General features: G+C 24.3%; 2 protein-coding genes and 1 long non-coding RNA gene across 3 annotated transcripts; 1 reads left to right on the top strand and 2 right to left on the bottom strand.

Annotated features, from left to right (window-relative positions):
- Positions 1–54: 54 nt before the first annotated feature.
- Positions 55–6,509, bottom strand: LOC114125256 (protein disulfide-isomerase TMX3-like). Its single transcript, XM_027988833.2, has 12 exons — positions 6,152–6,509; positions 5,591–5,648; positions 5,480–5,519; positions 5,193–5,356; positions 4,917–5,103; positions 4,774–4,851; positions 4,528–4,594; positions 4,290–4,470; positions 3,908–3,961; positions 3,653–3,845; positions 2,678–2,873; positions 55–1,279 (listed from the first exon to the last, which is right to left on the bottom strand). Exons 1-12 carry the CDS (start codon positions 6,198–6,200, stop codon positions 1,254–1,256), a joined length of 1,293 nt encoding a protein of 430 aa, XP_027844634.1. The 5' UTR covers positions 6,201–6,509; the 3' UTR covers positions 55–1,253.
- Positions 6,510–6,695: 186 nt separating this feature from the next.
- Positions 6,696–10,616, top strand: LOC114125257 (glycine cleavage system H protein). The gene is made up of 5 exons (XM_027988834.1): positions 6,696–7,188; positions 7,263–7,342; positions 9,774–9,837; positions 10,192–10,323; positions 10,389–10,616. Exons 1-5 carry the CDS (start codon positions 7,086–7,088, stop codon positions 10,484–10,486), a joined length of 477 nt encoding a protein of 158 aa, XP_027844635.1. The 5' UTR covers positions 6,696–7,085; the 3' UTR covers positions 10,487–10,616.
- Positions 10,562–12,740, bottom strand: LOC114119040 (uncharacterized). The gene is made up of 3 exons (XR_003591996.2): positions 12,282–12,740; positions 12,128–12,201; positions 10,562–11,802 (listed from the first exon to the last, which is right to left on the bottom strand). It is a non-coding gene; the product is annotated as an uncharacterized LOC114119040 (long non-coding RNA).
- Between the last annotated feature and the right edge of the window lie 4,141 nt (positions 12,741–16,881).

The following is a 16,881-nucleotide window of genomic DNA, read 5'->3' as shown; positions in this document are numbered from 1 at the left end:
TAATTTATTACAAAAACTGTAATAAATGTTAGAAAATTAAGTATAACAATCAAATTAAGATTTCACCCACCAAGTTTAAATTTATTTTGGAATATAATGTACTAGTATTTCTTATATAATAATCAAAGGTTATAAATTAAAACTAATAAACTTACAACAAAATTAAGTGTTTACACATAGAAACAAAGAATAAAATAAATAATACAAAATTGACTAGATAAAATAAACATTTTTAAGTAGCAATACAGTATAGAATACATTTTTTAGGCAAATGTATTTTAGTTATTAATCTACAAGAAAAATTAACATAGCGTGATACATCCATAATATATTATATATTATCATTGCTATAAATTTGCTAAAATAGTTAAAGTTAATGATTTTTATGGACTTATTGAATGGTTGACATAAAATACAGATATATTATACTTATTTAATTTATAATTCGGTTTAAAATTAATAAAATTAATAATTATTTAATTTTAAATTAATTGAAATATTAATGATGAGTAATAAATTATAATTGTTGTTCCTACTTCTTCTCTCTTCTACAACTAGGATATTTTGAATAATTTAAATTAATCATTATTATTTTAATCAAAATTTTGACTCAGTCTTTTATTTTATTTTTATTTTTAATATATTTAAAAAGATTATTTTATTTGATATACTAACCAAAGTTTTTAGTAACCAACAATAAGTCTAATATAATTAATATTAATAACTTGGAAAGTTTAAAAATTAATAATGTGATATAAACTAAGCACAATAGAAGTATATTTATAATACATTTATATTTAACACTTTTAAGCAAACTTAAAGATAGAGTTTACATTAAAAAATAAGCTACAGTATTGAAATGCCATTGTGGTCACAAAATTATGATAAAAATAAAATAATTTATAGCATCTTAATTTAAAACAAAATTCAACATTCACTCAAAGTTGGAAAATATTAAATTCATAATCTATTATTAAATTATGTGTAGTAGATCATAGTATATTATACAGAATTGATTAAATAGTAAAATAGCCAATAGAATTAATGTATATACTATATAATTAGTAGGATTTATATAGATACTGAAACTTAATATAATCTTAGCTATTTTTTTTAAATTATTTTGTATGTGTACATATATAAACATGAACAATATGTATATAACTAGTTATTTTATGTGTCATTTATTGTTTTTAAATATTTGTTCAACATATTAACAGCTGTTAATAAATGTATGTTTTTGAATGAGTACCTTATTCTTTTTTCTCGTGATGTACATCTGAAAAATTAAAAATTAAGTTGATTTGACTTATAACAGTGTATAATAAAAGTAAATGTATCATTACAATATGATAAAAAAGTATGTATTTGTAAGATAATTAGATACATATTTAGTTATAAGTTGTTGTTAACTTTAAACAGCATTAAACAAACATAAATAAATATTAATTATTTTTATTAAAAACAATTTTTAATACAGCCAACGAACTAACGACTGATGCTTAATTTCAACAACAAAAATAAAAATGGAATAATTCAATAATTAAATGCTTTCAGACAAAAATACTTAACATATATTAAATGAAAGAAAAATAACATCGTTAATGAAGAAGCAAAATAAAATAATAAATTATTATTATATAAAAGTAAATATCAATCAGAAATTATAAATAATGCGCGGATTTGTAGGTATTTGCATATTTATTCTGGTTGATTAAATGATATGCTAAGTGAGCACAATATATTTTGTTTCATGGCATAACAATTTATGGAATGAAACTTTTTCAGTGTATATTTTTGCACATTTTGACATTTTTGTATTTAAAGAGCTTATTTTAAAATTTTAATTGCATATTTCATCTTTTAATGCATAATTCAATATTTTTTTTTTAGGCATTTTTAAATATATACTATTGTCTATTATAATATAAGAAAAAAATGTTATATTTTCATAGTTTCGATTAATATTAAAATAAATTAACAGGTATTAGGCCATGGCCTTAGGGCTTAGATCAATAATCAGGGAAATAAAATATGTGAACTAATAAAATGAAATATCAGTTACGACAATGATTAAATATTGACATTATTATATATATTTATTTCATTATTGATCAAAAAATAAGTTTTTTTTATACATTTATATTTTTTATTTAATATTTTAGTGCATATATTTATACATATTTAAGATGTTTTAGTGTATATTTGATTGGTTTATAATGTATATAAATCTGTGCTCTAATTATAAATAACAAAAATTTATGTTTAAGCAACGATTATGTACAATTAAATTCAAGTTAAAAGAGCACACAATACAAAAAATATTTTCTTAATTTTTAGTATTTAAAAAACTAAACTTTATATAAAAATGTTGATACTTTTATCATCTTAAACACATAAATTAAATTTCAAAAATAAATTATTTAGGTTAGTTAATTGCTATGTGAAGCAAGGAACTTTTAAATATATAAGATAGACAATTACAATGATCCGGGCCCAATGATATCACGCATCGTTTTTCAATTCCTCATAATTCATTGAATAATGTACAAAGAAATGTCTAATTTGTACCATTTATCTTAGAACTGAATGGTCTTTCAAATAAAAAATACTTATTTTTTGTGTTTTGTGCTCTTTAAGTTTAATAATTTTAATAGTCATTATTTCTTAAACATACCATCATCATCATCATCACTGGCATCCATAATGTCTGTGCAACATGTAGAATAGCATATTAGTAGCAAGAAGCCTAAAGGTAATCCAAATAAAACGCTAGCGACTGCAGGATTACTGACCCAAATATTTACTAAGGACTTCTTAGTCTCATAATACATTCTATACATTTGTATAAATACACCACTTCCTCCATAAGCCTATTTAAAAATATGATTTATTGATTATTTACATATTAAATTCATCGCATTCATATAATCAAAGATCTCAAAGAAAACGTAACTAGTAACTACTATAGCTTGGATTTTAATGCATTTTCATTTTTTTTTTTTTTATGTCTTACACAAGCTTTCCAAGCTTCTAATGTGTTTCAAGTACTCCATGTTGTATAACTATATCAATTTTTTGAGGCATTTTTAACAATTTAATGCGTTTTTTAATTTTTAAGATATATTTGTGTTCTATTTCTCATATATTTGACTAAATTTTTAAGTAAAAATAAAGGCTTTAAACAAATAAAAAATATACTGCCAAATATTAGAAGAAGAAGAAAATATTAAAATATTATTCCAGAAGACTTGATGCTTATCGATATGAAATTTTTCAAATTTGCTCCAGTCACTTCAGTTGATGTAGATATGTTATTTTCAGTAAATAAAAACTTGTTGGCAGACTTAAATTGATAAATTTAAAATTATTAAAGAAGCTCTAATTATGCAGTGTAATAAAAATATAATTTGTCAAATTTAAGTTTTTACTATTTTTTTATATTTATAAACGTACCTACACAATTTTATATATTATTATACATATTTTTTTGCTAAATTTACGATTAAATTCATTTTTTAGTTTCTAGGTCACAAATGCATTTTTTTTTTTTTGACATTTAAATCCAAGCTCTAATAATTACTACAGTCAAGTTCATATAAATTATATAATTTATATCATAATTAAATTGCATAACGTAGGTTGTTATTACCTTTACTGATTGATTTCTAACAGCTTCTAAAAATAAAGTAATTGATTCTGGTGATAGTTCATGTGGTTTTTCTTCTGGAAAATGATGATGTCTAGTAGATGAATTGTAAATTATTAATGATGGCAAGGTTACATCTGATGATATAATAGAATTGGCAAAATCTGGTGAACCAATCCATCCAAATTGAAAGTCCCTTAAAGGTAGTACGATTAATTAAATTCATTTTATCTTGAATACATTTATATAATATTTTACCTATGAAAACGTTCTCTATTCTTAACAATCACTGATTCTACCATTTGAAGAAACCTAAAAAAGAAACTCAATTTATTTTTTCAATTTTTAAATAAAAATATTCAAATACATAACAGTAAAAAAAATATTTTTATTATAAAATCAAATCTTGATATTTTCATTTTTTTGAAACAACATAAAATTGTTCATTTATTTATAAGCTTTCAAGTTTATGTAATTTTATGTAATGATAAAACATAGAAAGTATAGTAGAAATCAATTCAGATATTTGTAGCATCAAATATTAAGAAACAGTATTAAGAATTAGGATTTTTTTTATATGGAAACAAATTTGAATACAACCAATTTCCAATACTTTCAAAATTATTTGTACATTACTTACTCTGAATGGTGTGGAGGTAACTTTTCAATTTTATTCTCTTCCACTAATGCTAAAACTAAATACTTGTTGGTCTCCAACATATGGTGAATATTTGATCGAGTTACTTTTACAAAAGTATCAAATCTCTCGGTGTTTATCCATTGTGTTAAGCTTGTATTGAAGTCCATATCCCATTCTTCAGCTATTATTAATAATAACATAATAAATATTTTCCAATGTTTAAACATAACTCATTTACCATTGAAAGAGTAGTGTTGTTCCTCTTTATACACAACAATTGCAGGAGTTTCTCCAAAAACAAAATGCTATAAATAAGTATTTATATATTATACATTACAGGGTAGAATATAATTAATCGTACACAATATTTTTACAATTTGTACATTAGGTATAATAATCCTACTTTATAACCTTATCATATGTTTCTAATGTATATTATGTCAAAACAGTTAAAAATTAATATTATTAATGAATTGATAAATACCTGTTTTCCAGTTATTTCAGGAGTAATATAAAAATAAGAATGGGCTTGATACTGTTTTGCCAAATCAAAATATAGGTCCTGAGAACATGATATACAATCTATGAAAATTTATATTTTAAATCAAGTTTAATATTATAAAATACCCAAGTATGGCCAACACTTTTTCCAATATACATAAAGAAGTTTTTATAAGTTTGTTTGAGCATTTCAATGTCTTTACTATCGGTGACCTCTTGAACAGGAGGACGAGCTAATCGCTTTGCAAAATGAACCATTTCTTCTGTAGATCGTTCACTATTAAATTTAAATTCACCTTCTCTATCTCTAAAGCTGTAAGAAAATATGAAATATAATTATTAATAACACAGTTACTAAACTGTAACTAAATAATGAGAGTTATGGATAAATTGATAACATACAACATTATTGTAGGATACCCCGTCAATCCAAACTCTGAAACTACTCTTTTGTATCTAGTACAATCTATTTTTCCAACTCTTATATCAGAGTGGTGTAATGCTTGAGCAACATGTCGCCAAATAGGCTCTAATCTCTTACAATGGCCACACCACGGAGCATAAAACTTAAAACAAAAATGTAATTACAATTTTAATAGTTATAGGTTATAACTTAAAAGTAACTATTATTGATTAAATAATATTTAATAGTAATTTTAATTATTTATTTGTAATTTTATCATGATTACCAGTATAAACCAATGTCCATCATTTTTCATTTCGATGAACCTAAAAAAAAAAATTAGAAATTGTTTAATACTAATTAGTATACTATATATTATAGAATAATGACTAATTACCCATCACTAAGTTCCAATACTCTTGATGAATGTACGTCTTTTAGTAGAATAGTAGATACTAAAACAATACAATAATTGTAAATATTAAGCAACTTAAACAATAATATTGAGTGGTTAAATAACACTGACACATAATTAAATCCTTATTCTTTGCATTTTTTTTTTCAAATATCACAATTAGTTTAACTATGTAATTGTTAACATTTAAGAATATTATCTATTGAAAATGTAAAAGTCAATTAAGAATTGAAGAACTTAAACTATTTATACTGTTTAACTGTTGTATAAAATCATAAAATTGTAAATATTTCCTATATGGATAAGGTTAACTATGAGGATTTATTAACTTATAAATTAAACGTCTAAATCATAGATACATATTTTAAAACAGTAGGTTTTATTTAAAAAACTAATATAATTTTTTTTAAGAACTTTGTGAGCTTATGAATTAGATTAGAAGTTAGATATGTAATATACATTTTGATTAAGCTAAAATTTGCATCTTGTTTTACATTTTTTTATATAAAAATTAGTACCTATGCACTAGGTAATAACACTTACCAATAAAAACCATAGAATAAATTGCAGTTAATATATTAGAGATCAACATATTTGTACTATATTTCTACTATAAAAAATGTTAAGAAATTTTTTAGGTATATATTATGCTATAATACTACTCAGCTCAAAATTAAATGTTTGAAAATCAATTGCATTTGACAGAAATTTTATTGATTTCACAAATTTCTCAAACTATAAAATTTAATAGAATATTTATGCATTATTAGAATAGTTTAAAACTGAACTGTAGTCTGAAAGTAATCTCGTTACATAATTACATAACAGACCAACGTTGATTATTGACATAATAATTAAAAAGTGGAAAAGTAGTAAGTACAACTTGGTGTATTAGTAGGTGGTGTTTATGTTTAATATTTATCAGTTATCACTTATCATATTATCATGATATAGTTTATTATCTATATCTGTGGCCGCAGACTGACAGTAAATTTTCATACCGCGGTAAAAGTATAGAACAAATTGTTCTGAACAATGTAAAACTGATTAGCACTCGGCAGTCGGCAGCAGCAGCTGATCTGAGCCTCGAACAACGAATCCGTGCTCAGCGCGCACTAACCTGAGGTTATTAATTTCTATTGTTCAATGCATAGATAATATACATTATCTATAGTTCAATGGTGCGAGAATGTGATTGTGCTAAAAAATAATGATCTAAGGTCGTGGGTTATATTGTTATAAGTTGATTAAACGATGATAAGGATACTAGACACCGGTTTTTAGACTTTTAAAAATAAGTATTACAGTATGAGTATTACTCAAGCACCCGTTCAGTTTATGAGTTTATTACTTTAGACTTTAATTTTTACAAATTACAACTAATGTATCATTCGTCGTAATTCATTTTTCCTACACTTTATTTATTTCAACGAAATCGAGCCACTTTATTTGAACTTTAAAAATATTTTCTACAAAAATGATTAGAATTATTAAAGTAACTAATTGTATCTGGAGAAATGCAAATCATACTCAAAGGTTATCAGCGAGTGCCTTGCGTTTTTCAACTTCTAACGTTAAAGGTAAAATGCCTATAGTTTATATATTTCAGTACATTGTTTAATAATAAATATTTACCTAAAACTATTGTTTTTAGATCGTTATTATACTGAAAAACACGAATGGATTGATGTGAAAGATAATATTGGTACCATAGGAATTTCAGATTATGCTCAAGTAACTATTCAAAAGATGATATATTTTATTAATATTTAAGACATTTATCTAAAACCTTTAAATAAAATAATATATTAATCAGTTAGGTAATCACTTATTGAATATGACAAAAAGCATTATTGGGTTAAAAATATTCAATTAAAATGGAATTTTCACCTTTAAGCTGAATAAATAATTACTAAAATTATTCACCTACCTATTAATTAAAATAAAAACTAAACAAACAATATGGAATGGTTATTTACTCAATTAATTAATTTTATTCAATTGTCTAAATACTTCATACTTACTAAAAAATTTAAATTCTATTTAACATTGTTCACTGTATAATAATCCTTTGTGTTGTTTAATAAAAATTAAAATCATAGAAGTGTTGAAAGTTCAAAACAAAGGTTATCAACAACTAGATTAATTTTTTCCTTTTTAAAATTAAATTTCATTAATTATTACATATTTTCTTTTGTATTTATCACTAAAAATACTATTTTAATATAATAATTAAATCAATTGGTAGATATACTTTATAATAAATACAGAGTGATTAAAATTAGTGGTACATAAATTATAAAGGTTGCATTATAATTGTTTATAATTTCTACCCGTAATAATTAATAACTAGTTATCAGTGTTGAATAAGTTACTTTTTTGTTGCCAAAATACTGTAATAATAGTGTCACATTACCTTTTTAACTTAAAAGTAAGTAGTAATTATTCTGTCAGGAATTTTTTTATGATGATAAAAATGTAATTAGTTTTTTAACTAAAATTTCTCATAAAATAATTAATGTAGTTGCTTTTGTGTTACTTCAATAATAAATAATAAAGTTACCTTTATGTTACTACCCAACATTGCTGGATATTATGTTTATATTTCTGTCATTTTTTCAGTGTTTGTCATTTAAAAACAATACATTTATAGCCCTATTTTTATTTTTATTATTATTATTATTATACTTAGGAATTATTAATGTGAATGTAAATCTATTAAAACTATTTAGAAATATATTACATAATATTTAGTTAGTCATCTATTTATTCTGATTGGTGATATTATTTGTAATTAAATATTGTACTATTTTCATGTGAACAATTTTGCATTATACTCCGACCCACAAGAGAGCACTACTCCTTCGCGCATACAAATAGGCGGGCAGAGGTAGAGCGGCAATGGTGTCGGCGGTGTGTTGACGACAGCCAGTGTTTTGGAGAGTTTAGTGGTGGGAATGTGCGAAAACAGATGAATTTTGGTCGCCGCTTAGAAGTGGTCTCTCGTGGGCTGGAGTTTAGAATATTTTTATTTATTTTTATTGCATAAATTTATGTTAAAGGAACACAATACTGACTGTTTATATCTTTGTCTCATAGATATGGAACATTGGAACATAAATTTAGACATGTTCCTTACCAATTGTATCAATTAATCTAATGAAGTGATAAAAAAATCTGAAAACAAATTTAAATTTGTTGTTAAGTCTACTCGAGATTGACTTCCCCTCATTTTTGATTATAACTAGAGCCCGAAACTTGATAATCTAAAAATATATAAAAAATACATTAAAATGATAAATATTATTTTGATACAAATTATAATTGTTAATTATAAATCAGTTAAATAAAACTATATATTATATACACCAATTAATTTTTTTGATGGATAGTTTTTGTAGAAAAAAAAAAATGTTGGGCTCAAAAATATTTTTTCGAAATTTGTCAATAAAAGCTAACAAACATGCTCTAATTGGTATTTTAATTTAAGGTATTTTTAATTTACATTTAAAATTAATAAAAATGACACAAAACAGCACTTTACACTATACAATAGTAGCTACCAAACTAACAATGCTGTCTAGTGTCTAACTCAAATTAAATGAGAATTATGTATCTGTAACTAGTATCTGCTTTTATAAATAGTCATAGACTCGGAGAGCGTGACAACAAACGATAAAGATAATGAACATCAATAATCTACAAGCTAATCGAAACTGAATGAAAATTGAATCTGTTTTCAGATTTCTTATTACTTTACTAGATAAATTGGTACATTTGACAAAGGCCATGTTTAAAGTTCTTTGTTTCATTTCATATGTGTTGGACAAAGGCAAAAATGGTTGGTATTGAATATTTTAAAAAAAAAAATACTAAATTTAAAAAAATGATGTTATGTAATATTTCCATCTTCTAATACTTGATTAATAATAATGAATAAATCATTTTACATTTTCAATTTGCTATTATATGTTATATAGTTATATATGTATAAGTATAGCTGACACATTATTATAATGTAATTTTATGTTAAGTTTCTTATTTTATTTTTTGTAGGAATTCTGAATAGTTTAGAACCTTCGAAATTTGATATTATATTTTATTACATAGAGCATTAAAGACCTATAGGTTTAATACTTTACTAATTATTTTTATTTTATTTTAGGATGCTTTAGGTGATGTAGTTTATGCTGAGCTACCTTCTGTTGGAACTGAAGTAAAAATTAAAGGTATATAGATTATTGATACTACATAATATTATATTAATTGCTAGCCTAAAATGAGGTGAGTGATCATCAGTTACCACATATATTTACTGTGTTAGCAACTAATGAATACAGATTGTTTATACCTTAATATAAAATAAAAAATATATATTTGTAAGATTGATAATAAACATTATCATAAATTCTATGACATTAAGCATTAATTTAAAAAAACCTACCTATCTTTGGTAGGTAATGTGGCTTAAACTATTAATTCATATTGTCTTATAAATCATCCCATATATGTGTTGTCTCTGTCTGATACAAGATTTTGCATAACTTAAAATGTGTATTAATACAAAAAAATATTTTTTATAGAAGAATGTGGTGCATTAGAAAGTGTAAAAGCTGCAAGTGAATTGTATAGTCCTGTATCTGGTAAAGTAGTTGAAATTAATTCTCAAGTGGAAACAAGACCAGCATTGATAAATCAATCTTGTTATGAAAATGGTATAATATTTTTGAATTTTCTATTGAATTGTATAGTTTTATAATGTTAATCATTTCATATACAGGATGGCTTTTCAAATTAGAACTATCATCTCTGGAAGAAATACCAAATTTAATGAATGAAGAACAATATGCCGAATTTATTAAACAGGATCACAGTTAGTTTTAAAGAAAGTAACTTAGGATCTGTTAGACAAAATTAACTAAACACAGTATGTTGTTAATTGTTTTACGTTGATTATTTCTTTATGTGTAACAAGTAGCCCAAATATAGGTGACTTCTGGTATGTGTATATATTTTTTTCTTATTTAAACTTTGTTATTAATTTACTTAAGTTGTATGCATTTATCTAAATCAACTTGTATATGATTTATATTTAAACATTAACTACATTATAGACTTTTTTTAAAAAAAATCTTATTCAATAAAATATGTATTAATCTCAAATATTATTCATGTTAACAATTATTATGATCTAAATTGGACGGTTTTTATGTAAAGGGGCACAAGTCATTTTTCGTTGGTTTTCAGGAGACTCATAAAACATTCCCAAAATTTTAATTTTTTCTGAATTAAATTTTTTTTTTTGTTTCTACTTTATTTATAATTTTATATGTTTTTTAAACCTACTTGTATACAAGAAATTTCATTATTTTTCATTTATTAATGACTTGTGACCAATTGCACATACAATATTGACTTGTGACCTTTCTCATATACTGACTTGTGCCCTATTACACATTTAATAAAACAAGATTTTGACTTGTGCCCTTTTTCATTTACTTCATAAATTTAATTAATATGTTAATGCTTATTGATTAATATAAATTAATATCATAAGGTAATAAAAAAAAATAAAGACATACAACAACTAATAATGTATATTTTAGTATTTAAATAATAAAGATAACAAACTTAGTTTTAATAATATTGCACACATTCTTTGTGACTAGGTACTGGTTAAAAAATAATAAAGTAATATCAATTAAAATATATCATAATATTAACAACAAATAACAAAAAATAATTGAAAAGGTAATTCCATTTAAACATTTTAATAATATTGCACACATTCTTTGTGACTAGGTACTGGTTAAAAAATAATCAAGTAATATCAATTAAAATAATATATCATAATATTAATAACAAATAACAATAAAAAACGTTACTCGTCATCAGACAGTATTGGGTCGTTCACATTTTTCTTTGTTTTTAAATTTTTATAGTAGTCATGAAACACATCTGGAATCAGTGGTAGTAGTGATATAAGATCTGTTTTTTTTTCAATTGTTATGGGTAGTTCTTCGTCATAGGCCATAGGTAAGCTACTTTCATTACTTTTTTTCCGTGTCAAATCTACTTCAAGAAATACAGCTTCATCTTTTAGTGATGTCTTGTAAAAAACTGTATTCTTTTGGTCTTTTACATAACGCATCCATTTGACATCATGGAACACAAATTTTTCTCCAGTTGGTCAACTATAAGTTAGTTAGTTTATATTTTAATTTGATTTAAATACCAATTTCATACAATAAATACTGAGCCACACTGAAAAAACTTGTGTGGGGGCTTTTGAGTTATATCACTATTATAGTTTAAATATAAATAACCATAACATAATAAGTCTAGGCTAAAACAAAATCTATTTAACTTTATGAAAACAATAACTGATATAGTGAAATATAAAAAAAATATTTCATAAAAATTTCTATTTTTAGCAAGTCCCTCCACATGTTTATAAAATCTTAAGTTGAGATTATATATTTTGTAAACAATAATATAATTATTTGAAATGTCAATTACCTGGATTTTTTTATGTGGAAGTCCATTAAAATTAAGTTTTCTCTTAGCAGAATATGTCACATTAGTTTCTGAAGCTTTAAATTACCACATTATTTTTCTGGATTAATTATTTGTATAACAGAACAAATATAGATAATATTATAAAGATACTTACTTGTAACACGAGATAATAAATTTAATGTCCTTTTAGACATCGTGTAACGTGTAAGCTGGTTGTTTAATAAAAACTAATATAAACTAATAAAATTATAATATTATATAAATTAAATATGACTTGTGCCGTTTTGCATAAAAAAAAAAATCGTTAATTTAGACTTGTGCCTTATCGCATTTCAATATACAGTGATAACAAATCATCGTGCGACCACGACAGTGCTACCATTCGATCGGGCATAAAATTTCACACAAAATTAATGTATAAAAAAAAAATGTCAAAATATGACTTGTGCCCCTTTACATAAAAACCGTCCAATTGTTGGGATTAGATATTATGTTTTTAATATTGTAAAATCATATCTCAAAATGTATTGCTCTGTCCACACAACATGATTTTGACAACTTATAGTAAATTATAATGTTTACGTACTTTTTAATTTTGTCAACAAGTAATACTCAAAACTAAACTATGTGAAATTGGTTTAATGGTAGTTATACATTTGTCTATATCTACTGAAGTATTATTTGGAGTAGGAAATTTGTATATCTATATTTTTTCTTATTTTATTAAACTTTATTCAAATGTATAATATACTATTATACCAGCTGAGTGCTGATCCCTTAAACTTTGTTGCCTGATAAAAATGCCAAATCAATAATATGATTCAAACTTTGTTTAATTTGTTATTTAATATTCAGTTTGACGGTGTTCAAAACTTAAATATTGACCATTTTAAATCTCAAAAAATTTGTGCAAGCACCACTTTAAATCTCAACATTTGTAAAATGCTTTCTTATTGCACACTTAATATGTGGTATTAATTTACTATGTAAATTGCAAGCCTCAATCTATCATTATTTAGGCTCTATGTTTATCAGTCAGTGAGTTAGACAGGTTATATTATACCCATTCCTCTTAGCGTTGCCTGTGAGACTTATGGTTATGCAAGCAATATATTATTAGGTAGACAATCTATCTATGGTGGATTGTGGACCTCATGAAATGTGTAATTAAGTTTATAATTTCTAACCCTTAAGTTTCAAAGTTAAATCAATTTATTTATTTTTTTACTTCAGTAGATTAGATACAGTAATGTGCCATCTCGTGGTTTTTTATATAATTGGTATAACAACCTGACATTCATCTCTATTATGACAACTACATAATTATTATTAAAAATCAATAGCAGCCATTTCTAAACAAAAATTTTCATTGTAAATCTTAAAATCCCTATTTTAGCACCTACAAAAATTGGGCTTTTCCAACATTTTCTTATGTAAAAACCTCCTAGTAATATTACGAAAAAAATATACAATATACATTGTATAATATTATAAAAATAAAATGTTTTTTTGAAGCAATGTTATACTTCAAAATAAATTTGTGATGGTTTATTAGTTATTAATTATTATAATATGATGATTTACCATGAAAATACTTGCATAGGTACTGTAAAATAGACATTTTTTATTGTTATAAGAATAACTTGTTTATTATAAATTGTGAATCTTTTTGACCAAGAAACATAAATATTATCAATGCTGATAGACAAATGTTTTCTGTAATTAAAATACATTTAAAAGTATAATTTTCTTATTACCATTAACTTATATGTATATAGAAATAATAATTAAATAATTTTTATAATGTTTAGTTGTTCTTTTAATAGATTTATTTACAATGTTGGTACTCAGTGGCTTGGAGAATTTGAATTTATAGCCAATAGGTGAATATCATACATTGTATTATAAATAACAATTATGTACTGAATAAAAAGAAATTAACACCTAATTATTCATAATCAACTACTCTTATTACTTGTCTTGTTAGGAAAGGTCTTAAATAAAGGTATGGTCCCCTCAGTGCCTAAAAATTTGGTATCCACTCCACTTGCGCATGCTATTTGAAAATTTAAGTATTTATAAATGTTACAATTTTATGAAAAAATATTTTGCTATTTAAGTATAACGTTTTAAAGTTATGTACTTATGTATATAGCTTTTCTGAATTAAATCCATTAATTATAAATCACTATCTATATTTTAGAATGTTATGGATTGAATCAATTTTAATCGTATCCAGTTTGTTAGTTCCCCGCCGGATGTAAATATTATACACAGGTCTTAGACTTATGTCACATGTAGTTAGAGGAGTATTAACTTTCAAGCAGAGGCGTATTTAGGCACAGGCCCTATAGGGCCGAGCCTAGAGCGGCAAATTTCACGATTTTTTTTTTGTTTTACAAAATTATAAAAAGTATTTTTCATTTGATGAAAATATGAAATCAAATTCAACTAATTTTTCGTTCGCTCAAAATTAAACAGCTATCTACATGCACTTACTATATTATACACATACACAACATAGTACGAACCAGTAGATTAGGTTAGGTAGAAGAAAAAATTAAAATTTTTAAATATAATTAATTTGTGAACTTTAAAAAAGATATTACGTACAATTAATTTAATGTTCATTAATAATGTATCTATTATTATATTATAGTATAATATAACAAATTGTGTATTTAAATATGTTTTATAAATAATTTTAGGAATTATAGGGGGGGGGGCTAAGGCGGCGAATTGGGAAGTGTCTATAGGCGGAAAAACCTTAAATACGCTACTGTCTGCTTTCAAGTGTTCCTATCAGTTATCACAATATCAACACGTCACAAATTTACGTACATATACTTAGTATAGTAGGTAATAAATATGCTGATGTGTTCAATAAATAACGTGTAGCAATAGATATTAGGTAAGAACTTAACAAAACTCTCATTCTGTGGCATGCATTTTTCAAACATAAAAAATACTCTTGTACCTACATAATTACGTAAAATTATTAGAAACAAACGTTTAATATAAATCTTAGTGTGATGGATTTGCGTTTTCGTGTACAGCAATAATGAATGACAAATGTGTACTCGCAGTTCGCACGTAGTACGCGAATGAAGAGACTTCTAAATTACAATTACTATAGGTACTTAAGTAGTTAAGTACCTATATAATATATAAGTACTCGTCTAAGAGGTACCACGGTAGGCAGCAATAGCTGGTTACGAATTCATATAGGTAATATTATAGACTAGTTCTACCAGTATGGCCCATATAACGTGGTTTAGTAAAATCAAAACAGACTTGTACGTTTACAAAACTAAAATTATTTATTACACTCATTAAAAAGTGCTCACATAGTAAGTTTTAGGGGTATGTTATAATATTAATATTGTATTAGGTAGGTATATATACTATTTGGAGCATGTCAACAATAAAATTGTAGTAAATGCATAATAAATAATAATGCATGATGAAGTTCTATTATTAGCGTTGTTATAATAATATTTAAATATAACTATATGTGCCTTGTAAGTTTCGAGTTCATAACAATTTCACTAATAATAGTATATAATATGGTATAAGGCTTATACCATATATTATAACTTAACCCTTACCAAATTTTTTCGAATACCTTCTTTTTAAATTTCATGTTAACATTTACCAAAATAATAATAATCATTTTATTTTATTATTATATACTAAGTAGACATAACAAAACATACAAATTTATAATTATATCTTGTTACGACGTATCAAGGATACGGATACCGCGGACCGAGTATCGTTGACCCCGTACATGAGTATCGCGGACCTCCGTGGGCCGCGGACCATAGGTTAAGAACCGCTGATGTACATATTATTATTATTATTAACATTATTGTTTCATTTTGCCTATCTCTACATTATTTGACATTATTGCAGTAATAAATTAATTAGTTGGTCGTTGTTGTAGTAACAAATATAATATTGTCGTCAAGGGAGCTGTTTTGTTTGTAATAATTATTACAAGTGTATTTTTACAACACTATTTATTACAATTATTAATGTACCGAAGTTCATTTAATTTATAATTGGTTGCAATTTTGTTTCGCTCAAGTTTTCATGATGTTTTTATTGAAATTTTTCAAATGGATTGTAAAATCCATAAGATCTATCGGAAGTAAGTGATGGTTTTAATAAAATATTATTGTTAATTAAATTATTGTTTGTTCCCACCAATATTTATAATCTATAGTAATTTTAAGAAGTTGTTAATTGAGAATTGTTTTTGAGTTCAAGTACTACAAACATACATAAATGTACAGTGACACAATGTCCATTTGCTAATTTCTGTCTAATAGAACATTATGTTTATTCCAAAAAATAAATTATTCTTAAAATCAATCAATTTCTTAAAAAAATATTGAATATTTGAATGCAATTAATTGTTTAATGGCATTGTTCTTAAATTCCAAAATATTATTGGTTGTTACTTGTTATAAGTATAGAAATTAGAAACAAATCTACTAACAGTGCCAACTCAATTTGTTTTCATATAGGAACTAGATAACTTTATTTCTATTTAAAAAGTTTTTGAAAATATTATTGCTAAAATATATTAATTTTATGTAATAACCACTTGTTTTAACAATTAGATAAAATAAAAAAGCACAACAGTTGGTAGTGCCAATCATAGTGTAAAATCATCATTCATCAAATTGTTTTAATTTATGTAGTATTTAAGAAAAATAATCCTTAAAAAATAGAAATAGTTCAGGTAT

The sequence above is a fragment of the Aphis gossypii genome, chromosome 1, assembly GCF_020184175.1.
Source record: "Aphis gossypii isolate Hap1 chromosome 1, ASM2018417v2, whole genome shotgun sequence".
In the NCBI taxonomy this organism is placed as follows: Eukaryota; Metazoa; Arthropoda; class Insecta; order Hemiptera; family Aphididae; genus Aphis; species Aphis gossypii.
The sequence above is the reverse complement of the archived record's forward strand: the minus strand, read 5'-3'. Positions and strand labels throughout refer to the sequence as shown.

Bases quoted from the DNA above. Each gene is read 5' to 3' on its own strand.
- LOC114125256 (XM_027988833.2), bottom strand. From the start codon at position 6,200: ATGTTGATCTCTAATATATTAACTGCAATTTATTCTATGGTTTTTATT. The intron at 4,852-4,916 runs GTATTTTATAAT...TCATGTTCTCAG, and splicing joins AAAGTGTTGGCCATACTTGG to GACCTATATTTTGATTTGGC. The intron at 3,846-3,907 runs GTAAAATATTAT...ACTACCTTTAAG, and splicing joins AATAGAGAACGTTTTCATAG to GGACTTTCAATTTGGATGGA.
- LOC114125257 (XM_027988834.1), top strand. From the start codon at position 7,086: ATGATTAGAATTATTAAAGTAACTAATTGTATCTGGAGAAATGCAAAT. The intron at 7,343-9,773 runs GTAACTATTCAA...ATTTTATTTTAG, and splicing joins GAATTTCAGATTATGCTCAA to GATGCTTTAGGTGATGTAGT. The intron at 10,324-10,388 runs GTATAATATTTT...TTTCATATACAG, and splicing joins TCAATCTTGTTATGAAAATG to GATGGCTTTTCAAATTAGAA.